A 25,758-nucleotide genomic window follows, 5' to 3' on the forward strand; every position below is an offset into this window, starting at 1 on the left:
ATTGAAGATGAGCAGCAAAGTTGACATTCCTCATGAACACTATTTTGACATATAATAGGTGAGCAGAGAACTAGAAGTAGACTTTTTTCACATGAGTTTGCCTACATAGTTGTAACTAAGTAATTTTCAAATCATGATACCAGGTTTAAATGAAAAGGTCTCATATCACAATGCTTGAAGAGAACGTGATGTTCTACCACCTCAGAAGAGGAAATATTTTTTCAGGTAGAATCATGTTTTATGATATGCTAAAAATAAAATAACACTTTAATGACAATTAAATTTACTTAAAGTTTAGATAAAATCAAAATCTCATTTTGATGAGTATTAAAATTGCCATGCTATACCTAAGCCTCTTTAAAAGGGAACTTGATTGCTCTAGTATACAGTAGAGGTTTACCCTTTTCTTGCACTATTGTAGCAGTGTTTGGTGTCTATTGAATGTATATAAAATAAATCTGTTATAAAAAAGAAAGTGTGTAGTAATTTGCTAGGGCTGCTAACAAAGTACCACAAGCTGGGTGACTTAAACAACAAAATTTGTTGTCTTGTAGTTCTGGAGCCTAAAAGTCTGAGATTAAGGTGTTGGCAGGGTTAGTTCCTTCTGAGGTCTGTGAGGTCAGTTGCTTTGCTGGCAATCTTTTGTGTTCCTTGGCCTGTAGAAGCATCACCTAATCTCTGTCTTATCTTCACTTGGTGCTCTCCCTGTGTACATGTCTGCCTTCAAATTTCCCCTTTTTATAAGGACAGCAGACATACTGGATTTGGGCCCACCTTACTGACTTAATTTTAATAAATTATGTCTGCAGTGACCCTATTTCCAAATAAGGTCACATTCTGAGTTACTGGAGATATAGGACTTCAACATAGACATTTTAGGAAGGATACAATTCAACCCATAACAGTTTTTACTAACTATATATGTATATCAATAAATCAGTAAATTTTAAAATTTATATTTATTTAGCATGAATACTTGCCTTCTTCTACAACTAATTTACAGTTATTTAGAATAAAAGTCATATATATAATAAAACCCTCCAATTAAGAAATAAAAACTTTAAAAACCACATATACAGAGAAAAAAATGAACCTGTTAAATATGTAGACTAATGTCGTTGCTGAAATTTACTTTTAAATTTGGTTATAAAATCTCATGAAATCAAGGCAGGGTGGGTAAAGATTCTCATTGTCAGGTTTTACTGCAACACCACAACTATATTGTTTTATCAGAATAGAGACAGAGTTTTCTGAAACCAAATTTTAAAAATAGCTTACCATATCTGTCCTTTATCAGAGCATAGAAAAAATCATAAACAATGTTTTTATTGGTTTTATAACACATTACAGAGATATTCTTCAAATGGGTCTTTCATACCTCAAAATATAATTAAATTATTATTTTCCGTGTTACAAAGCTATTAAGGGCCAAATGTGTAGTTTTATGGTGATCTAACTATCCAAGGAAAATCTTAAAATAACTATAAATCTGAGAGGATTGCTTGGATAGCAAGAGCCTTACCTTGTTCTCCTCAGGTTTTGATTTTCTCACTCAGCCTTTTCATTTATTCACTATTTCTTATTCTGCTTTGAGTTGGGTATCAGATAAGTATAGACAGTACTTAAACTATCTTATGCATCTATATATAGTTGAATAAAATATACAAGGTTCATGATAAAACTTAAGACATTTTCAAAATACTTTATAATGATTTTTGAGAAATTTATAAATTTTTGTTCTTTTCTGTGTGGGTGAGTAATGTGCTTTACTTCAGTTTCTAATTTTATAATTATCCTAAATTATAAGGAAATGTAAAAACTGCTTTTTCTACTTCTGTGAAGAATGTTTTTGACTTTTAGTTTGTAGCACTTACAATTGAAGAAAGCTGTAGCATATAACCAAATACTGAGAGCTCTGGATCATGCTGGGAACACTAGATATTATAAGGTATTAATAATAATAGTAATAATGGGAATATCGATGTGGTTTTAATGTGACAAGCACTGTGATAAGTGTTTCACGTATATTAATTCACTTATAACGTTTATGACATTTTTTACTGTTACCTGTTTAAATGATGGCTAAAAAATTGAGGTCCAAAGTAGTTAAAGAACTTCACAGTCATAGAATTAGTAAATGGTAGAGCTGGGATTTGAACCCAGGTACTCTGACTTCAGAAGTAGTGCTCTTAACCATTCTGATACTTCTTGCTTTTTAAAGATTGAGCTGCTGATTTGCTTGCTTTCAGAATATTTCTGTTGACCTATCCTAAAGTTTCCTGATTTCTTTCCTCAGCTCTGTCCAGTCTGCTGATAAGTCAATTGGAAGAATTCATCTCTGACGCCTTGTTTTTTGTTTCTAGCATTTCCATTTAATCTTTTTTTTTTGTACTTCCCATTTCTCTGCTGAAATTTTGCATTTATTCATGCATTTTTCCCCACCTTTTCCATAGATCCTTTAACGTATTAATTATAGTTCTGATAGTTCCAATATCTGGGCCAGTATCTTGGTCTGGTTCTGTTGACTGCTTTATCTCTTCACAACGAGTTATTTTGCGTGCTATTTTTTGTGTTTCTTGAAATTTTTGATCAAAGCCTTGACATTGTGAGTAGAGATCAGTAGATATTGAGGTAGTAGTATTTATGACTAGGAATAAGCATGCATCTTCCGACAGGCGATTAGGCCTTTTGCTTCCAGTATTCTTTGTTTGCATGTGTCACAGAAGTTCTCTCTTCATACTCAATGCGTCCTCCTCCTGCCGAGCTATAGACTGCTATTGATTGTTACTCAGTGTGAGGTTTGTGGTGAGGGCAGAGGGGCATTCATTAACTTGACCAAGCCTCAGTCTTAGGCAGGCCCTGTGAGCCTGGGCCTCAAGGGTATGTTTTTTGGTTTGTTTGTTTTTCTTTTGTTTGTTTGTTTGTTTTTAACATTTTTCCCTTCCTTTGGTGACAGCCAAAGTCTGTCACATTTATGTAGGTGGTCTTAGGTGAGAGTGAGTTTCCTGCTCCTTCTTTGGTCAGAGCAGAACATCTGCTTTGTGTTGGTACAGGATCCTCTGCCCAATAGGATTTCCTGCCCCACCCCCACTTAGTGGCTTTTTTTTAAAGCATGTATAATACAGATCTTTAACATCTCAAATAATATGTCGCTTCATGTATCTTGTAAGAGCTTTATAATAATACACTTCCATTTCCTTCTATCCTGTGTGCTATTATTATTATTAATTTTCTTTTTTTTGGCTGTGTTGGGTCTTCATTGCTGTGTGTGGGCTTCTCATCGCGGTGCGTGGGCTTCTCATTGCGGTGGGTGGGCTCCTCATTGCGGTGGCTTCTCCTGTTGCGGAGCATGGGCTCTAGGTGTGCGGGCTTCAGTAGTTGTGGCTTGCAGGCTCTAGAGCGCAGGCTCAGTAGTTGTGGCGCACGGGCTTAGTTGCTCTGCGGCATGTGGGATCCTCCTGGACCAGGGATCAAACCCATGTCCCCTGCATTGGCAGGTGGACTCCCAACCACTGTGCCACCAGGGAAGTCCCTGTGTGCTATTATTGTCATACACTTCACGTTTATGTAAACCCTACAATACAGTGTTCCTATTTTGGCTTTATACCGGAGGTTAGCAAACCTTTTCTGTTGACAGCAGATAGTAAATATTTTAGGCTTTAAGGGTCATAAGGTCTCTGTCACAGTTTCTCCATTCTACTGTTATAGCACGGAAGCAGCCATAGATAGTATATAAGCAGGTGAGCATAACTGTGTTTCAGTAAAACTTTATTTACAAAAATGAATGGTGGTCCAGATTTGGCTTGTGGGCCATAGCTTGCTCACCCTGCCTTAGATTGTCAGATATGTTTTTTTAAAACAGCTTTATTGAGATATAATTCATATACCTTAAAATTCTCCCATTTATAGTCTGCTATTGAATGGCTTTTAGTATAGTATTCACAGAGTTGTAAAACATCACAACAGTCCATACTGGAACATTTTTATTACTGCAAAAGGAAACCTTGCACCCCTAGCCATCACCCTCCAATTCCCTCATCTCCTGATCTGCCCCAATTCTGGGCAATCACTAATCTATTTTCTGTCTCTGTATATTTGCCTATTCTGAACATTTCATATAAATGGAATCATTTGCATATGATCTTTTGTGACAGTTTATTTCACTTAGCATAATGGTTTCAAGGGTTATCCATGTTCTACATGTATCAGTATTTCATTTATTTTTGTTACCAAATAATATTCCTGCAGTGTGTGAGGGTTCCAGTTTCTCCACCAACACTTGGGATTATTGGGCTTTTTTATTGTAGTCATCATAGTGGATGTGAAGTTGTTTCTCATTGTTTTGATTTGCATTTCCCTGCATTGTAGTTAATGATGCTGAGTAACTTTTCTTGTGCTGATTGGCCATTTGTACGTCTTCTTTGGAGAAATGTCTATTCAGATCCCTTGTTCATTTAAAAAGTTGGATAATTTCTCTTTTTGAAGAGTTTTAAGAATTCTTCATATATTCTGGATACAAGCCCCTTGTCAGATATATGATTAGCAGATATTTCCTCCCACTTGTGCACTGTCATTTCACTTTCTTGATATGTCCTTTGACGTGTGAAAGTTTTAAAATTTCAATGATGTCCAGTCTGTTACTCTTTTTTTTTGTCGCTTGTGCTTTTGATATCATATATAAGAAACCATTGCCCAATCCAAGGTTGTGAATACGTTAGCTTTTATGTTTAGGTCTTTGATCCATTTTAGGTTAACCCTTGTGTATAATATGAAGTAAGGGTCAAAAATCATTTCCTGCATGTGGATATCCAGTTGTGTCAGTGTTGCAAACACTATTCTTTCCACCATTGAACTATTTTGGCATCCTTGTCAACAAACAGTTGACCATAAATGTGTGAGGGTTTATTTCTGAACTCTAAATTCTATTCTACTGATCTATACGTTTATTCTTATTCCAGTACCACATTGTTTTGATTTCTGTAGCTTTATAATAAGTTTTGAAATTGGGAAGTGTGAGTCCTCCAACTTTGCTTTTCTTTTTCAACATTGTTTTGGCTATTCTATATCTCTTGCTTTTCCATATGAGTTTTAAGATCAGCTTGTCAATTTCTCTAAAGGAGTCAGCTGGGACTTTGATGGAGAGTGAGTTGAATCTGTAGATCAATTGAGGAAGTATTGCCATCTTAACAGTATTGTCTTCTGATCCATAAACATGGATGTCTTTCCATTTATTTAGGTCTTCTTTAATTTTTTTCCAACAATATTGTATAGTTTCCAGAGTATAGCTTTTGTACTTTTTTTTGTTAAATTTATTCCTAATTATTTTATTCTTTTTGATGCTATTGTAAATGGAAATTTTTTAAATTTCATTTTTGTGCATCACATTATATAGGAATATAATTCAGTTTTGTATGTTGATCTTGTATCCTGCAACCTTCCAGACTCATTTATTAGTTCTAATAGTTTTTTAGTAGAGTCCTTAAGATTTTGTATGTACAAGATCATGCCATTTGCAAATAGAGATAGTTTTACTCCTTCCCTTCCAGTCTGGGTGCCTAATTTTTTATTTCATTTCCTGCCTAATTGCCCTTGTTACACCCTCTAGTACAATGTTAAATAGAAGTGGTAAGGGGACATTTTTATCTTGTACCTGATCTTAGGGGAAAGCATTCAGTCTTTGGCCACTAGTGATGCTGATGTTAGCTGTGGGGTTTTCGTAGATGCCATTTATCAGTTCAGGAAGTTCCCTCCACTGCAAGTTTGTTGAGTGTTTTCATCGTAAAAGTGTTGGATTTTGTGAAATGCTTTTCTGCATCTATTAAGATGATTATGTGGGTTTTGTCCTTCATTCCATTGATATGATGTAGTATATGGATTGATTTTCGTATAGTTAACCAACCTTGCATTGTTGGGATAAATCCCACTTGGTTGTGGTGTATACTCTTTTTTTATATATTGCTGAATTTAATTTGCTAGTATTTTGTTGAAGATTCTTGTGTGTGTATTTGCAAAAAATACTTGTCTGTAGTTTCTTTTCTTGTGGTGTCTTTTGTCTGATTTTGGTATCAGGGTAATGCTTATCTTATACAATGAGTTGGGAAGTATTCCTTCATCTTCTGTTTTTTGGAAGAGTTTGTAAGGGATTGATATTTATTGTTCTTCAAATGTTTGGTAGGATTTACCAGTGAAGCCATCTGGGCCTAGGCTTTTCTTTGTTGAAAGTTTTAAAATTATTAATTTAATCTGTTTACTTGTTATAAATCTATTTAGATTTTTTTTGACCCAGTTTTGCTAAATTGTTTCTAGGAATTTGTTTATTTCATCTAAGTTATCTAATTTATTGGTTTATATTTAGTTGTTCATAGTATTTTCTTATAATCCTTCTTATTTCTATAAAGTCAGTAGTAGTATCTCACTTTCATTGCTGATTTTAGTACATTGAGCCCTTTCTCTTTTTTCTTGGTCAGTTTATTTAAAGGTTGTGAATTTTACTGATATTTCCAAAGAACCAACTCTTGGGTTATTGTTTTTTCCTCTTTTTTTCTATTCTCAATTATCTTTTAAAGATACTAAAAGTTAGAAAGTTATTTTTAATATTTTTACACCTATTTATCATTTTCAGTGATCATCATACAAGGCTAAGTTTCCATCTGGTATCATATTTGGACTTAAAGGACTTTTTATTCTTGTAGTTCAGATCTGCTGGCAGTGAATTCTCTCAGTTTTGGTTGTCTGAAAAAGTCTATTTTATCTTCATTTTTGAAAGATATTTTGCTAGATATAGAATTTTAGGTTGACGCTTTTTTTTCTTTCAGTACTTTAAAGACATTGCTTCATTGCCTTCTGCCTTGAGTAGTTTCTGATGCAAAATATGCTATTAATCTTACCTTTGTTTTTCTGTATCCAAGTTTTCTTTCTTTTTTTTGGCTGTTTTCAAGATTTTCTCTTTCTGTTGGGTGTTCAGCAATTTGTGAGGTATGTAGGGTTTTTCCCTTGCTAGTACTTCATTAAGCTTCTTGGATATGTGATTTGTTTTTTGTTTTTCATTAATTTTGGAAAACTCTTCAAGCATTTTCTCTTTCAATACTCTTTCTACCCTATTCTTCTCTATTACTGAGAATCCAAATACATGTATTTTAGTCTGTTTGATGCTTTGATAGGTTTTGAATGTTCTGTTCTGTTTTTTTTTTTTTCTTTTTCATTCCTTTTCTTCTTTGTGTTTTACTTTGGATAATTTCTTTTGACCTAACTGATTCTTTCTCTCTGTGTCCTGTCTGCTCAGAAGCCCATGTATGTTATTTTTAATCTTCAATACTACAATATTTTAAAAATTTTTATCATTTCCATTTGATTATTTTATAGTTTCTATCTCTGTGGAAAGTCCCTGTTTGTTCATAAATTTTCTCCAGGTTTGTACCACATCCTTTAACATATTAATCATATTTGTTTTAAAGCCCCTATTACAGTCTAATCTCTGGGACTTTTCTGCTTCTGATTCTGTTGACTGTTTCAGCTCTTAACAATGGGTCTTATTATTTTTTTTTCCTTGATCTTGTTATATGCCTTATAAATATTTATTGAGTGCTGGATATTATGTTTAAAAGAATAATAGAGACTGAGGTTAGTAGTATTTATGCCCAGAAATGTGCACGCCCTTTTTGTTTTGTTTTGTTTTGTTTTGTCAGCATGGGGGTTTTGAACCTATCTGATCAATAGTCGAGCTGGGCTTTTGTGTTTTGGTATATTGCTAGTTAATGTCAACAAGCCACAGACGTCACATTTCCAGAGGCTTCTACCACTTTGTGCTTAGTGTAGGATTTTGAGTACTGGTGGGTTTTTTCAGTGTTCTTGTTTCACTCTCAGCTTTCAGCAAGCCCTGCATACCTGTGCCACAAGGGAGTCTCTCTGTGCTCTTGCTTGACTCTCAGAGGTAGATTGCTGTTGTCTTTTACTTTAGCCAAGGCTTTGGTTGGGGAAGTGGGGGGATGAATATTTCATTCTCCTGTTGCAGCCTCAATATTAGGTAGGCCCTTTACCCCTGAGTGTCAGAGTGGGTGTTATTAATGTTCCTGCCCCTTTCCCCACCCCTCCCCCCCAGCCTCATATCAAGAAAAGGAGCAAGGGTCCTGCTCCTCTTCCAACAGCAGACCTTTGCTTTGTATCAGTGTAAGATCCTGGGCCCAAGCTGGCTTTTTTAGCCTTGCCCCCGGTAGCAGATGGCTGTTTTTTCTGTTTCTCTTTCAGTGACAGCTGACCTTTGCTAGTCATCAGAGGGCAGGCAGATGCCTATCCTTCTTTCAGTAGCAGCTGGGCTTTTCCTTTGGCAAGGGGTATGAGGGTTTCTTCTTAGATGCTTAAAAATTATCTTTAATATTTTCAATATATCATATTTTAATGTTGTCTTTTTAGAAGATTAGTTCCTGATGAGCAGAGGCTTGATCTTAGATTTTTAGAAAAGGATGACTGCTATTTGGTTATTATTATAATATGCCAATGTGTTTGTTCTTTTCCAGCTTAGGTTTGATTTCCGACTCTTTTCACATGTTTTTTGATAGCACTGCCATTTTGGCTGGATTGGCAGCATCTGTTATTTCAAAATGGAGAGATAATGATGCTTTCTCTTACGGGTAAGACTTTTTAAAAACATTTTTATTGAAGTATAAGAAATACAGAAAATAATACATAAAACTCAGGCTCAATGAATTTTCACAATTGAATACACTTGTCTAACTTGAACCCTTGAAAACCCCTCATGCCTCCTTCTAGTTCTTTACACTCACCTTCCCGCTTTCCTAACTCCATAGGTTAGTTTTGCCTGTTTTTGGACAATATATAATTGGAATCTACAATGTGTACTTTTTTTTTTTTTGCATCTGAGTTCTTTTGCATCTTGATTTTACCAAAAATTTTCAGGTGAGATTGTTACTAGATAGGGAAATTTCTCAACTCTTAATCTATTTTTTTTTTTTTTTTTTGAAGAAAGAGGAAAAAGAAAGTTTCAGTATATGAAAATGGTCATGTTTCTTTATTTTTCTTTTTTGGTTGATATTTTGTTTACTTATTGTCTTCAGCTCTGCTTTTATGTAAAATACTTCTCCTACTTTTGCTGAATATGCACAATTAACTAAATATTTGGAAAGTGTTTTTATGCGGAAGGGGCTGGTCTCACTTCTGAGCCTAGTAACCTTAGAGGCAGAGTTTGCTTTTTGCCATCTCTGATTGGGGGCAGCAATGGAATTTCCATTATTTGATTTACTCTGCCTGAGTGTTTTCTCTTTTTTTGAGCTCATAGACTATTTTACAATGTGATTATATTTATGTGTAAATAAGTAGCGCTCAGAACTAATATCCTCTTTCGCTTTCTCTCTCCCACCCACTTTCTCGTTCCTGCTCCCGCTCTCTCACCTGCTTACTTATTGACTCTTGCCCTGTCTTTTCCCCTCCCCCTCCCTTCCCCTTGTGAGTGCTGTCTTGCACTCCCTCCTTTCTTTGCTGTCTTTCCTGTTTTCACTCCATCTCTCATTCGTCTCCCCATCCTCATACTCATTCTCTCCCTTTTACTTCTAAACTCCCTTCTCTCCTTTCCCGTTCTTTCTTTCTAGTTACTTGGGTCTGTGCTCATGGTCTTTTTTTCTCCCTCTCCCTTCTACTCTCCATTCTCTCTTTCTCCCTCTCTCACATCTTTTCTCTTATTCTTTGCTTTCTCCTACTCTCTCCCTCTATGCTGTAGCACTGTATCCCTAAGACTTTCTCATCCCATCTTCCCCACCCCTTAACCTCTTCAGCTGCAGTTGTTTTTTTTTTTTTTCTCTTCCTTTCCCAGGCTCTCTTTCTTTCTTTCTCTGATTCTCCTTCCCTGTGCACCTTCTTTCCTGTGCAGTTCCTCTCATTCTCTCTCTCTTCCATTCACATCCACCCTCTTACATGCACTGTCTCTTGTGCCCCTGGTTCTCTCTTCTACTGGTGCTCCCCCACTACTTCCTCTTTCTTTCTAGCTTTGCTTTTGTTCTTGAGTAATTACACACTCTCTGCTTCTTGCACGTGCTCTTGTTCTCTTCAGATGTTTATCGAGGGCCCAATATGATTCGAATACTTTGCTACTTGTAATGATATAAAAATGAATAAGATATGACATCTGCCTCGGAGGAGCTTGTGGTCTGATGGGGAAACAGCTCTGTAAAAATCCTCTGATAACTATACATTGTGTGACAAGTGCTAAAAGAGAGATATGTGAAATTCTGTGACAGGACTTGCTGATTTGGGGTATAACCCAAGTGATATGATTACTTGTAACATTATAAAAAGTGAGACAAAAAATACTATTATGTTATTTTTATAGAGCAAGAGATCCTATTTATTTATAAATCCAAACAGCTCAAAAGCTCAGGAAAGAACCTATTCCATGGCACTGTATAATCAAAAGACTCTTAAGTATATTTTGAATTACTAAAGGTTGTATGTGAAGTTATAATTTTGTGTTGGAAAATTAGTACTTCATACATATTTTACATAAAAAAATCTAATTAGAGTATCTTATTAAGCAGTCTTCCTGGATAAACAGTACTAACTATAAGAATTCTCCTCAATTCCTTAATTCTTAGGGTATCTATTGTTTTCTATTTAGAATGCATAATCTCCTGGTATAAGACAGTTTTTAGAAATAGCTTTGAATACCTTCAGTACCATAGCAGGTTTTACTGATTCAACTTTAACTAAAATATACAAGAGTAATATTCTTGACATTTTTTAATTTGTTTATCCTGTCTTCTCCTTATTTGCTTTTTTTTCTTTTGAGAAGGGAAAAATTAGGGGAAAAAAGCTTATGTAACATTTGAAACTATTAGTAATTGCTATAGTAGTAAGTAGCAGCAGTAAATGTAGGTGCCAGTATAACAAAATGACACTGAGTAGGCTAAGCCAGTGATGAATCCCCAAACCCCTAATTCAGTATGATCAGAATAGCAGGCTGACTGCAATAGTAGAAACCATAGGCAGAATCTGAAAGGCAGCAAAGACTTTTCAGTATTATTTTATGTAAAGTTATCTGTGTCTTGTCACACTCCTAATTTTGAAATAGCAAAGCTAGAATAAAAGTAATACATATCTGATAGGTAGATAGATGCATATGTGCATGCTTATATACATATGTACATATATTTGTATCTTTTTCGCCCTGGCTAAAGAATCCAGATACCATCATACTAAATAGGCAATAGCACATCCATGGATCATATGTTTTAATTCCAAGACTCAGTCTGTTCAGGTAAACACAGTGTGTTTGGAAAAGCAAGTGTGTCTAGATTTCACAAGTTTTTCATTTTAATCCTGCAGTCAAGTTTAGCAAATATATTAAACCTAATTAAAATCACTTTAGCCCAACAATTTATCAGAATTTATGGAGCACCTACTAAGCTAAGCATTAGGGACAAAAAGATGCCTGAAAAACACTCCTGCCTTTGATCTTGAAATCTAATGGAACTCAAGGACAAAAGGCTTTCCATCAAGCATTAGCTATGGGATTAGAAGGGTGGGTTAAAAGAAAGTGTTTTTTATTTCTTGGGCAGTAACACTGTTGATATATTAGATAAATTCCTAAGTGTGGATTGTGGAAAGCAGGCAGTGAATTCTTTGAATTTAATGAAAAAAAAGTGTTTGCTTTGACAAATAAGATATTAATTTAATTCACTTATATGTATTAGAAGGTAGACATATGCAGTATTTCTGAGTGTAGAAATATACACTATGTTGGAATGTACTTAACAGACAAGCTTCAACATAACCATATGGAGTATATTTTAAAGAGTGTTTTCTCTTTAAAAATATTTTTTGCAGTGAAAATTGTATTATCTAGAAATTAACATAGAAAGCTAGGAAGTCTAGCTTTTTGATGCTCCTGTTACATTGTTCAAGAACCAGAGTGATTAACTGCTGTCAGCACCCTTTGAATAATGTCTGAACGTGTAAAACTGCCAAGTTCAAGTTGTTTTAATGACTTTAACTAAGCCAAATATACCTCATGGAAAAATAAAATCTTTCCCCAATGCTTCACACAGGTAGGAAGCAGAAAGCTTCAGAAGTCCATGGAGAAAAAGAGAGGTATTTTAAAAATAGTTTAATTAGAATTATGTGAAGCTAGAATTGATTCTAAAAATAGGTAATTGGAAAATTTTTGTTAAATTTATTAATCTTAGAAGAAGAGTGATAGAAATATAAATCTCAAGTTGTCTCTGGGATAATTCAGAAATAATTATATTTTCCTTCAGTCAAAGCTCCCCTTGCCAAAGATTTGAAAGCTGAAAGGTACAAAGCAGAAAACATAAGGAGTTCTTAGAAAAGAAGGAATTAACAAGTTATAAAAACCCCTTTTTCAAGCTCTCTTCTTCTACTTTTTATCTTTGTATCCTTCCTTCTTTGCCCACTTATCTAGTCCTGTTCTTCCTTCTCCAGTGGCAGCTTGAGATTTACATTTCTGTGAAAGGTCTCTCTAAACCTACTTACTCTAAAAAGGTCTTTTGTAGAAATCTATATATTTTATGGCATTCTGCTGTTAAATATAACTCATAATAATTAAATTTATTTTCTCAAGTTTATGATATATGTACAATAAAACATACTATAAACACTGGGACTTTGTTGGCTGCTTATAACCATATAGTATGGTTTAGGACCTCTGAATATATGTGAATTTGTGATTTGATTTTTAAGAAATAACTTAATTCAGTTGTTTACTTTGCTCTTCTTTAGGTATGTTAGAGCGGAAGTTCTGGCTGGTTTTGTCAACGGCCTGTTTTTGATCTTCACTGCTTTTTTTATTTTCTCAGAAGGAGTTGAGGTATAGTAGATAATAATTAGAGTCAGTAAATTATGTTTCTATAATGAAAATGTTTACTAACTAAAGATACTTGTAATAGAGCTATTTTTCACATTATCATTATTTATTGAGGCCAGTCTTGGATTAGATAAAATATTATGTGTGTACAGGAGGAACTTATAAAGTAATTGAAAAACTTATATGTGAAACTACTTCAAATTGAAAACAAATAATAGTGCTTTACAAGCTGTGAATGAAGTGTTGACACTTAATGAAAAGTAAACACACAATCCCTGTAGTGAGGTCTGTTGGAAGAGTTCTTAAGATAGAATGTGAGGATTTTGCCAATGAATCTTGAATGTTTTGTATATTAAAACAAGTAAAGAGAAAATTTAAAGATTAATCAACTTAAAATTAATGACAGTATTTTAAGATTCTGAAGAAGGATGGTTTTAGTCCAGATGTTCATGCTTTTAAATGTATTTATTTAAGAATAGTAACTGTTACGTTTTCTGCAGTATGTGAGCAATGGTTTTATTTTTATTAACTGTTTTGGCAGATAATTTTGGAGTGATTTTAATTCTGAAAATAACTAAAAATTTTTTTAAGTTTACCAGTTGATCAGTCAGAAATTATATCAATGCAATTTGTTTGTATTCTGTATTTTCTAGAGAGCATTAGCCCCTCCAGATGTACACCATGAGAGGCTGCTTCTTGTTTCAATTCTTGGGTTTGCGGTAAACCTAGTAGGAATATTTGTTTTCAAGCATGGAGGTCATGGACATTCTCATGGCTCTGGTATGATGGTTAGAACCCTTTGTTTCTTCATTTCTGGTTTCTGTCATAATTAGTCACTTTTGAAAATTGAAAATTTTGAAAGTTTAACTTACTATACTGACTTTTAATAAAGAAAGTAATATGTTAATAGACCCATATTAATGTCTTCCTGAACAATCCTTCCCGCTTCTCCATGTCCCTCCCTCTTAGTGGCTTCTCAGAGTCGTACATGTTATCAGCTTGGTGTGGATACTTCCAGACATCTGGAGCTCATCTGTTTAGTATGATATCATTTATATAAAACAAACAAATATCAAAACCACAGTACAAATCTAGTTACTAAAAAGTTACAGTGTATGGGGGTATGAAATTTATCGTACAATCTGTCTTTGAGATCCTTCCATCTGGTATCCATCATTGTACCTTCTCTTGTTAACAGAAACACAAAACTCCATGGTGTGGGTTACCATGGTTTATTTAACCAGTCTTCTATGGATTTAGGTCGTTTCTTGTTTTTCACACTTCCATATGAAGCATATCCTTGTGAACACATGCAAGTGTTTTTCCAAAGCTGTGCTATCCTGTACAGTAGTCATTAGTCACACGTGACTATTTAAGTTTAAATTATGGATAATTAAATTTAATAAAATTAAGAATTCAGTTCCTCAGTTATACTAATGACATTTCAAGTGCTCTGTAGCCACATAGGGCTACCATTTGGACAGCAAATATAGAAGATTTCCATCATCACAGAAAGTTCTTTGAATTGCAGTCTGCTGCAATATGAGTAGAATTGCTGGAACACAGGATATCTAGTTTTTAGTTTCAATAGATGTTAGCAGTTTGCCCTCCAAATGACTCATTCCCATTTACCCCAGCAAAAAATGCAAGTACTAGTATTTTCTCGCCCATATCAAAACTTAATATTATGGGTTTAAAACAATTTTGGTTATATTTTGATAAAAATGGTATCATTTTATTTGGTATTTCTTTGCCTAGTAGTGTGGTTGAATATCTTTCTGTATGTTTTTAGGCCATTCAGATTTTTTCCTTTTCTGGAAACCCTTACAAGCATTTTTTTAAGAACCCCATACAAGCATTTTTAACATATTTTGTATACTAATTCTTTGTTTTATGTGTTGCAAATATCTTTTCCCAGTCTATGGCTTGTCTATTTAAGCTTTTATATAGGGGTTTTTAATTTGGATATAGTCTAGTTTTTCTGTCGTATATTTTGTGGTATGTTTTCTGCTTTGTTTAAGGAGTTTTCTGTCCCTGGGTCATAAACATATTCTCTTATTATTTAATACTGTGAAAATTTTGGTTTTATGGTTTTTTCCCATCTACTCTGGTCCTTCATCTGTGTGTAATTTATTTTTGTGATGGGGTGAGTTAGGACTATTTTTTCTCAGTGTGAATGAATAAGCAGTTTTCTAAGCACCATTTATTAATCTGCTCTTTACATCACTGATATAAAAGGACACTTTTACCCTATATTAAATTGCTTTATGTATCAGATCTGGCCTGTTTATTTTTGGCCACCCCAGTATCACACTGGAATAATTGCTGTAAACTTTATGTTTTAATATCTGGTAGGGTTAATCCCATCTCTCTCTCTCTCTCTCTCTTTATTTTCCTCCGAAGTTGTTTGGGCCTGTCTTGCTCATTTGGTATTTTTCATCAGCTAGTCAAGTTTTATGAAAAATCTTTTTGGGATTTGATTGGGAATGCATTGTCTTTATGTTTAATTGAGGAGAATTAACATCTTATATTTTGAGTCCTTTATTAAATTGTCTTAGGCACTTTAATAAAGATCTTTATATTTTTCATTTGATTCATTTTTAGGTATTTGAAAAGTTTTTCTCACTATTAAGAATGAAAACTATTATTCCTGCTTGTCTTAATTACATAGCCAGGACCTCTAGAACAATGTTCATTAGAAATACTTACAGCTTATATCATTGTGTCAACCTGGATAATCACCTGGGTAGCTTTTAAAGAAATGTTGATGCCCAGGTTTAATCCCAGAATATTTACATCAGAATCTCTGGAGGAAGAGACCCAAACATCAGCATGTGTTGAAGCTCTCCAGTCAACTTTAGTGTGCAGTAAAGGTTCAGAACCATTGCTTTAATAAAAGGATGCTACTAAAGTTTTACCATTGGGTCTGATGTTTGTGGTCTGTTTCTGATAAAACAGCTTTATCAAATTAAGGATATTTCTTTTTTTTCTGCATCTACTGAAGTAATCATTTTTTTTCCTGCTTTAGTTAATTTAAAATTAGTAATTACATTGATAGATTTTCTCATGAGGAACCGTCCTTAAATTTGGGGGTTAAAATTTAGGTCTGCGATCCATTTTGTGTCAATTTTGTGTATGGTGTGAGGTCTGGGTCCAATGTCATTTTCTTGTATATAAATGTCTGCTTTTCTCAACAGAATTTGCTAAAAAGATTGCTTTTCTTCATTGAATTGTCTTGGCATCCTTGTCAACAATCAATTGAGAGTTTACTTCTGGGCTCTCAATTCTATTTCATGGATCTATATGTCTGTCCTTAGGGCTAGAACCACACAGTCTTGATTAAGGTAGCTTTGGGTACGTTTTGAAATTGGAACATGTGAATTGTCCAACTTTATTCTTTTTTAAGGTTGTTTTGGTTACTCTGGGTCTCTTCTTGCATTTCCATATAAATTTTAGGATCAGTTTGTCAATTTCTGCCCAAAAAAAGGCAGCTAGGGTTTTGATAGGAATTGTACTGAATCTGTAGGTCAATTTGGGAATTATTGTCATCTTAACAATGTTAAGTCTCCTGATCCATGAGCATGGGATGCCTTTCCATTTATTTGTAGCTTCTTTAGTTTCTTGCAACAATGTTTTGTAGTTGTTAGGGTACAAGTCTCACACTTCTTTTGTTAACTTTACTTGTAGGGCTTCTTTTTTTTTGGCTGCCATTATCAGTGGGATTGTTTTCTTTGGATTGCAAAATGGGATAAGGGATACAGCTCATTTTTGTATATTGATATTGTGTCCTGCCACATTGCTGAAATAGCTCATTATTCTAATAGGTTTTTGGTGGATTCTTTAGAATTTTCTAAATACAAGCATACTTATTTTATTGAGCTTTGCAGATTTTGCGTTTTTTACAAATTGAAGGTTTGTGGCAACCTTGCATCAAACCTATCAGCACTATTTTTCCAACAGCATTTGCTCACTTCATGTCTCTGTGTCTCATTTTGGTAATTCTTCCAATATATCAAACTTTTTCATTATTATTATGTTTGTTATGATGCTCTGTGATCAGTGATCTTTGATGTTACTACTGTGACTTGCTGAAGGCCCAGATGAATGCCAATCTGAATGCCTTTTTTTTTAACTTGTCTAAATGCCCTGGCCAGATCCTACAGTGTTAAATAGAAGTAGTGAGAATGGGCATTCTTTTCTTTTTCCTGATTTTAGGGTGAAAGCATTCAACCTTTCTTTATTAAATATGATTTTAGCTGTGTTAGCTATGGGTTTTTCAGAAATGCCCTTTAGATTGAGGAAGTTTTCTTTTTATTCCTAGTTTACTGGGCGTTTTCATCATGAAAGGGTATTGGATTTTATTAGTGATTTTTTTCTTCATTTTTGAAGATGATCAGTTGGGTTTTACTCTTTATTCTGTTAATATGGTATATTACGTTGCTTGATTTTCAGATATTAAAGCAACTTTGCCTTCTTAGGATAAATCCCATTTGGCCATGGTTTATAATCCTTTTGACATATTGCTAGATTTGGTTTGCTAGCATTTTGTTGAGGACTTTCGTGTTTATATTCTTAAGGGATATCTGTCTGTAGTTTTCTTTTGATACCTTTGGCTGGTGTTGGTATCAGGGTAATACTGGCCTTATATAATGAGTTGGGAAATGTTCCTTTCTCTTCTGTTATTTGGAGGGCATAGTTGGGAGAGAGTTTGTGAAGTACCGGTACTTTTTAAATGTTTGGCAGAATTCACTTGTGAATCCTGGGCTTTTCTTTGTTGGCAGTTCTAAAATTATTACTTCAGTTTTTTTGCTTGTTGTAGGTCTATTATGATTTCTGTTTCCTATTGAGTCAGTTTCAGCAGTTTGAATTTGTCCATTTCATCTAAATGACTTATTCTGTTTATAGATACGTATTTAAAAGTGTGCCTTTTTTTTTCTCATAAGATCAGCGGTGATTTTAGCAATTTTTGCCTTCTCTCATTTTTTTTCTTGGTCAGTCTAGTTATTTTTCCCTTTGGTTTTATTGGTTTTTCTCCATTGATTTTCTTGTCTTCATTTCATTTTATTTCTGCTGTAATATTTATTATGCACTTTCTTCTCCTTGCTTTTGGGTTTAATTTTTTTCTTCTTTGTCTAATTTTTTTAAGGTGGAAGATTAGATTATTGATTTGATTTTTTTTTTTTTTTTTTTAGCACAGGCATAATAACTAAAAATTTTTTTCTAAGCATTGCTATAATGTAAGTTTGGGTGTGTCATGTTTTCATTTTTGTTCATCTCAAAGTATTTTTAAATTTCCCTTCTGATTTCTTCTTTGATCCATTAGTTATTCAGGGGTGTGTTTTTCGATTTTTTTCATATTCGTGAATTTCCCTAATTTTCTTCTGTTGTTGATTTCTGATTTAATTTCATTGTGATCAGATGACATACTTTTTATTATTTCAAATTTTAGAAGTTTTACTGAGTCTTGTTTTATGACCTAGCACTTGGTCTCTCCTGGAGACTCTTCCATGTGCATGTGAGAAGAATATGCATTCTGCTGTTGTTAGGTGATGTTGTTGTTCTGTAGCTGTCTGTTAGGTCTGATTTGTTCATAGTTGTTCAATCTTCCGTTTCATTGTTGATCTTCTGCCTAGTTATCTATCCATTATTGAAAGTAGGGTGTTGAAGTCTTCAACTATTATTGTTGTTTATTTTCCCAGTTAATTTTTTTAGTTTTTGCTCTATGTATTTTGGAGGTACGTTGTTCAGTTCATATATTTCTATAATCGTGGGATATCTTCCTGAGGGGTTGAACTTGTTATATAAGATGTTCTTTTTCACTCACAATAATTTCTGGCTTATTGTATTATGATAGCCATTATGGCACGTGCATGCTGTAATGCGTGGTATTGGTATACTTTCCTTTCTGTCCTTTTACTTGCAACTTATTTGTGTCTTTGAACCTAGAATTTGCTGACAGAATACAGCTGGATCATTTTTGTTTTTAATCCATTCTGACAACCTCTGCCTTTTGATTGGGGTTTTTAAAAAATTTACATTTCATGTAATTACTACTAAGGTAGGATTTATATCTGCCATTTTAATATTTGTTGTCTGTATCATTTGTCCTTTTTGTTACTCTGTTCCTCGATTCTTGTCTTTTAAATTAAATAGATATTTTTTAGTGTACTTTTTTAATTCTCTTGTTTCTTTCACTGTATATTTTTTAGTTATTTTCTTAACTGTTGCCCTGGGGATTACAAGTATCATCTTAACTTAAAACATATTAATAGTAACTTAATAATTCAGATTAATAGTAATTTAATAATACACAAAAACTTTGCTCTGATATACCTCGATTCCCACCTCTCTTCTTTGTACTATTATTGTCAGATGAATTACATGTTTTATGTTATAAGCCCATCGATACAGTTTTATAATTATTCCTTTATGCAATTGTCTTTTATTGGGTTGGCCAAAAAGTCTATTTGGGTTTTTCTGTAAGATGTTATGGACAAACCTGAACGAACTTTTTGGCCAACCCAATAAAATATATAGGAGAAGAAACAAGTTACAAATAAAAAAATATGTTTATCCTCTCTTTCATAATTACCTTTACTGGTGTTCTTTATTTTTTTGCGTGGATTTGAGTTACTGTTTAAGTGTCCTTTCATTTCATTTGTAGGGAATACTTTTGTTTATGTGGAAATGTCTAATTTTTCCTTTATGTTTAAAGGAGACTTTAGTTGAATTTAGAATTCTTGGTTGAGTCTTTTTTTATTTTAGTTTTGTCATCCTGTTGTCTTTTGGCCTCCATGATTTTGTGGTGAAGTCAGCATTTCATCTTGTTCAAGTTCCCTTGTACGTGATAAGTCATTTTTATCTTGCTATTCAATTTTCAAGATTTCTTTTTGATGTTCATCCACTTGACTACGATGTCTTTAGATATGGCTCTATTTGAGTTTATTCTACTTGGAGTTTCCTGAGCTTCTTGAATGTGTAGATAATATTTTTCATCAAATTCGGGGAGTTTCCAGCCATTATTTCTTCAGATACTTTTTCTATCTCTTTTTCTTTCTCTTCTGTCTTTGGGACTCCCTTTATGCTTAATTTGGTACCCTTGATATTTTCACAGGTCTCTAAGGTTCATTTTTCTTGATTTTCTTTTCTTTCCCTGCTTTTCAGAGTGGATAATCTCTATTGATCCATCTTCAAGTTTGCTGTTGTTGCAGCCCAGATCTGTGCTTGAGCCCTTCTAAAGTGGATATTTTATTTTAGTTATTATTTTTTTTAACTCCAGGGTTTCTGTTTGGTTTTCTTTTCTTTTCTTTTTTTTAAAATTTATTTTATTTATTTACTTCTGGCCGTGTTGGGTCTTCATTGCTGCACGCGGGCTTTCTCTAGTTGTGGCGAGCAGGGGCTACTCTTCGTTGCAGTGCGTGGGCTTCTTATGGTGGTGGCTTCTCTTGTTGCAAAGTACGGGCTCTAGGCATGCAGGCTTCAATAGTTGTGGCGCGTGGGCTTAGTTGCTCCACGGCATGGGGGATCTTCCTGGACCAGGGCTCGAACCTGTGTCCCTGCATCAGCTGGCGGATTCTTAACCACAGCACCACCAGGGAAGTTCTCTGTTTGGTTTTCTAATAGATAGATAATTTCTGTCTCTTTGTTAATTTTCTCTACTTGATGAGTCATCATTATTATACTTTCATCCTTTAGACATGGTTTCCTTTAGTTCTTTGACCATATTTATAAGAGCTGATCTAAAGTTTTTGTTTATTAAGTTCGAAATCTGAGTCCCCTTCAGGAATATCTTCTGTTGGCTGGTTTTTCTCCTGTATGTGTGGCATACTTTCCTCTTTTTTTCCATGTCTTACAGTTTTTTTGTTGAAAACTGGACCTTTTATATTAAAATGACACTGATACCAGATTACTTCACCCTCTCAGAGTTTGTTGTTGCTGATATTATTGTAGTTTTTTTTTCTGTTGTATGACTTCCTTGGATTAATTCATTTCCTGCAGTGTGTGGCCATTGAATTCTCAAAGCTGAACTCTGAGTCTGATAGTTACCACGTTGAGAATAGAGATTTTTTTCAGGGAACTGCAAGTTTGGACAAAATATTGACTGTGCTCTGGACATGGTGCTTTTAACAGTGCTTCAGAAGAAATCAGATCTCTCTATTGTCTGCACAGCTGCTGGCTTTTGGCTAATCTCAACTGAGCTGAGGCAGGAAGTGGAATGGCATAGCCCCAAGTTAAAACATCAAGACCCTGCCATCTTACTGAGGCTTGGTAGTTTCTTGGGTAGATGATTTTCAGTTCCTTTTGTGGTTTTGGTTAATTGTCAGAGTTCTGAAATTTTTTAGTTTGTTCCACATATTTTTGTTGTTTTAGGAGAGCTAGTGTGCCCACATCCTCTGTCCAACATTCTGGAAGTTGATTTCCCCATTATTCATGATTTTTCATATAATGCAGTGCTGAATTTGATTTTCTGGTATTTAGGATTTTTGTAAATATAAGTGATAGTTTTGAATTAGGTAACATCCAGTCTTTTTCTATGCTTTGGAATAGTTTGTAGAAGATGTTTCTATGATGGTTTAGTAGTTTTTAGGTCTGCTATGGAGAAATGATTCCCCACTATTTTGTGCTTTTTTTCCCCTAAGGATTCTACCTGCTTTAATTTTACTGATCCTTTTACCAAATGCCGCCGCTTCCCTGCCTCTGCCTTAATGTGACCATATGCATGCATTGTTTTATCTTTGTTAGTATATATAATAGTACTTGGCAAAGTTTTGGCCAAGATTTTTGTCTGTATTGTTCACTGCTTTATCCCCGGTGCCTAGGATGATGCTGTAACATAATGTGTTCCAAATAAGTACTTCTTGAATAAATGAACAACATTGTCTAATCTCTTTAAATATTTCTGTGTACTTCTCACTTATTTTCATCTCCAGTAAAGTCTACCACTTCCTTCCATGCTTTTATTTCCTTCCTGTACTTTATACTAGAAACTCAGTATTGTTTTAATGAATCTGTAGCACTTTCTACAAGTAAATGTTTATTGAATCGAATCTGGTTTTAGAGCTAATTCTTTTCACTAATGTCAGTATTATTGTAACCATTAAGTAATATATTCTTACATAACTTTTGTTCTAACACTCTTTGTTTTTAGGCCATGGACACAGTCATTCCCTCTTTAACGGTGCTCTGGATCAGGCACATGGCCATGGAGATCATTGCCATAGTCATGAATTGAAACATGGTGCTGCACATAGCCATGATCACGCTCATGGACATGGACACTTTCATTCTCATGGTGAGTACAGCCTAAATACTTTCAAGTGGACAGCTTTTTAAATAAACAGAAATTGCGTAGATTAATTTTTGTAGTTGAAATAATCTGTTAAAAATATTGCAATCAAGTTCCTTTCTAATGAGTCAGACTGAATGGTTTCCTGGACTAGTTTATTTTTAGTATATAATAAAATTAACTTGGCATAGGTAGTGGATGTAGCTTTTTTCAGTGAGTTTATCATAATAAAATGCTATTTTAAATGAGTGTCAGTGAATGCAGAACTATTGCATTTTAGCAAATGATTTTTTTGAAGTATAATGAGGCCTTTTGTGCCATATATAGGCTTATAAAAATATGACAGGAGTTTTCAATTTTTCACATTTTTCTTGTAATTTTGATAGCTATCACCTGATATTTACCTCCATGTTTCCTTAGAAATCTTTATATGCTAACTTATATAGTATTGGGTACTAAGTTATAAGGTATTTATCAACTTAATTAACATTGTATTTTAAAATTATATTTAAATAGTTTATTCACGAAATTTTAGAATATAGATTAATAGATAGAAGCTGTTTAGGTGATACCGTTTGATTAATCTTTAAATAAATTATATGCTTAAAAATTGTCTGTACTTGGCACACAGACCAAATCCTAAAGCTTTCAATTTGGAAATATGAAATGGCCCTTATAGATTGAATGCTAAGCCCCTAATTTTTTCAGTCTCTAACATTTGCTTTATTTTTGTAACTATTACACTGGTATGCTTTAAAACCTGCTTCTCTAAGTTTTTTGCTCACATGCATCCCAAAATAATTTTGAAAAACTGTATATTGCTCACATTTTTAAGATGATTTCTAAAAAAATTTGTTTGTTTAAATAATTGCAAAGAATGTAATTTCTGATACCTTATAGATTATATTTAGAATGAAACTTCCATATTACTCTATTGAATATAGTCAGTCAGTGGACTCTAAATACCTTAGTGATTTGAGACCCACTGTCACCCATTCAAAAATGCATAAACAGTTATAAATTTTACAGCATCCTGTTTCTCCTCGAATTCTTATTTCTATTCCACTTCCTTTCTAGAATTTTATAAAATGGAGTATATTTAAGTCCTTAGTTGACCATCTGTTATATTTCTTTGCAACAAAATATGTATATAAATTAAAATATTTTATTTCTTAGGAACATAAGACAACATTTAAACATTTCTTTTGGATGGAGTTATTGTAGCTTTTACTAGTATAAAGTCAATAGAAATAATTCTATTTTGATTTTTGATATGTATATAAACATAAAAAAGCAACATTTTATTTGAAATACATATCTTTCTTTTTTTTTTTATTTGGCTGTGTTGGGTCTTCGTTGCTGCACATGGGCTTTCTCTAGTTGTGGCAAGCGGGGGCTACTCTTCTTTGCGGTGCGCAGACTTCTCATTGCGGTGGCTTCTCTTGTTGTGGAGCACGGGCTCTCGGCACATGGGCTTCAGTAGTTGTGGCACGCGGGCTTAGTAGTTGTGGCTTGCAGGCTCTACTGCGCAGGCTCAGTAGTTGTGGCACGCGGGCTTAGTTGCTCTGTGGCATATGGGATCTTCCCAGACCAGGGCTCGAACCCATGTCCCCTGCATTGGCAGGCAGATTCTTAACCACTGCACCACCAGGGAAGTCCCTGAAATGCATATCTTAATGATATGACTGGAAGTCTTTTTTTCTCAATTAGTTTATGGATAAATAACGCTTATTAGCATAAAGCAGGTTTGGCATCAATTCTGTTCCTATTTTCCATCCTTATAATGTAAGTATCAATACTAAGAAACTTTAAATATAAGGAATTCTGTTATAGCAGTTTCAGTTCCACTTATATGTGGAATCTAAAATATGACAGAAATGAACTTATTTACAAAATAGAAACAGACTCACAGACATAGAAAACAGACTTATGGTTACCAAAGGGGAAAGGGGGTGGGGGAGGGATAAATTAGGAGTTTGGGATTAGCAGATACAAACTACTATATATAAAATAGATAAACAATAAAGTCCTACTGTATAGCACAGGAAACTGTGTTCAGTATCTTATAATAAACCATAATGGAAAAGGAAAAAAAAAAGACTGTCTTTATCTCGACCAACTATGTATAGACAGAAATCTCATGCTCTGATCAGGAGCTGGATTTTTAGAAGAGTTACACTTTTCACTATCAGGATTTTCAAGGTAGCTCCATCTTTCTCCCCACGCAGCAGTGCCATATTAAGACAGAAGTCATTGTGTAGCCTTATGCTTTTATACTTCTTCTGGCATTGTTACAGTGTTCCATCAAAGATGTAGTAACAAGGGTGTGTCCACTGTTTGGTGCTGTGGGCCAAGAGCCATGACTCTGTTAGTCATGATCAGAAAGCTCATCAGTCCACCTGATGATCCCATAACAAATATTGCTGATCTTTTACATTGTTTACCTGTATTTTCTGCTTTGATGTTAAAGCTGATTAGTAATCTTCCAAGTATTTAAGTATAAAAATTGCAGTATTTTTTTCATTTCATCATTATAAAAGCAATATGAAAAAGTATTTTTATCTCTTCTGTATGAAAAGCTTGCCGCATTCATCTAGAAGCTATTGGGAAACTGTTTGCCATAGTCCAGTTTTCCTGGATGCTGTCCTGGCTTCATTTCTTGGTCTTCTTATAATATCAAGCAGTAGTTTTCTTTTTTCTGGATTTTCCAATTGTAAAATTGGCGCAGCAGGCTCTGTAAGGTATGTTATGAATATTAGAAGATTCACAATGTTTTTAATTTACTGGTTTTTTTTACCAGATTGCTTAATATAATAATTTCCTAAATACTCTGTACTGTTGATGCAATTTGAAATTTCCTATGTCTCTCTTCATTTAATTACCATATTAAATTTTAAAAATAATTTTGTAGGTCTGATGTGGCTATATAGTCATGCATCCTTCATGATACATTTGAATGAAAAGTACTCTGAATTGCAAAAATTGAATCAGGAATGAAGACATGTTTTAAAATAATTTAACTTAACTCTCTACAGATGGCCCCTCCTTAAAAGAAACAACAGGACCCAGTAGACAGATTTTACAAGGTATGACAAGCAATTTGTATATTTCTCAGTTTTATGAAACTGGTTTCGTAGTTTTGAGCTATCTGAAGTTTTCCTTTAAGAAAAATGTATAACACAGTATTTGTGTTTAAAATGTTAGCCTTCCTAGTCGATTTTTTAATATATACTATTAGGTATATTAGCAGGTGTTCTTTTAACTGTCACTAGGCTGTTTTCTCAGATTTAATAAGAAGATTAAAATATTCAGAAACTATACTGCTTAAATCTAAATAAATACTCATGCCAGTGACTCTAGTAACACCATAATATTTAGTAATAAATATATTAGTAATAAATAATAGTATGTTTGCCTTTGTAGAATTATTAAATAATTTTTCCAAGAATAATATTCAACATGTATTTATGTTGTGGAAAAATTTAATGGTAAAAATGTAATGCATCCAAACTCAAAAAATGTACAGAGCTAAGAGTGAATCCTAATGTAAACTATGAACTTGGGTCATAATGATGTGTCAGTTGTAACAAATATACTACTCTGGTGGGGGAGGTTGACAATGAGGGAGGCTATGCCTGAGCTG

General features: G+C 33.9%; 1 protein-coding gene across 1 annotated transcript in view; it reads left to right on the forward strand.

Moving 5' to 3' along the window:
- The window catches only part of SLC30A7 (solute carrier family 30 member 7), an 80,663-nt gene that overhangs the window by 5,372 nt on the left and 49,533 nt on the right, over positions 1 to 25,758 (forward strand). The window contains exons 3-7 of the mRNA XM_036859491.1: positions 8,514 to 8,627; positions 12,745 to 12,832; positions 13,483 to 13,609; positions 21,978 to 22,121; positions 25,151 to 25,201. Coding sequence (XP_036715386.1) covers positions 8,514 to 8,627; positions 12,745 to 12,832; positions 13,483 to 13,609; positions 21,978 to 22,121; positions 25,151 to 25,201 — 524 coding nt within the window. The remainder of the gene's footprint in view (positions 1 to 8,513; positions 8,628 to 12,744; positions 12,833 to 13,482; positions 13,610 to 21,977; positions 22,122 to 25,150; positions 25,202 to 25,758) is intronic.

This window comes from Balaenoptera musculus, chromosome 1, assembly GCF_009873245.2.
Source record: "Balaenoptera musculus isolate JJ_BM4_2016_0621 chromosome 1, mBalMus1.pri.v3, whole genome shotgun sequence".
NCBI classification, from domain to species: domain Eukaryota; kingdom Metazoa; phylum Chordata; class Mammalia; order Artiodactyla; family Balaenopteridae; genus Balaenoptera; species Balaenoptera musculus.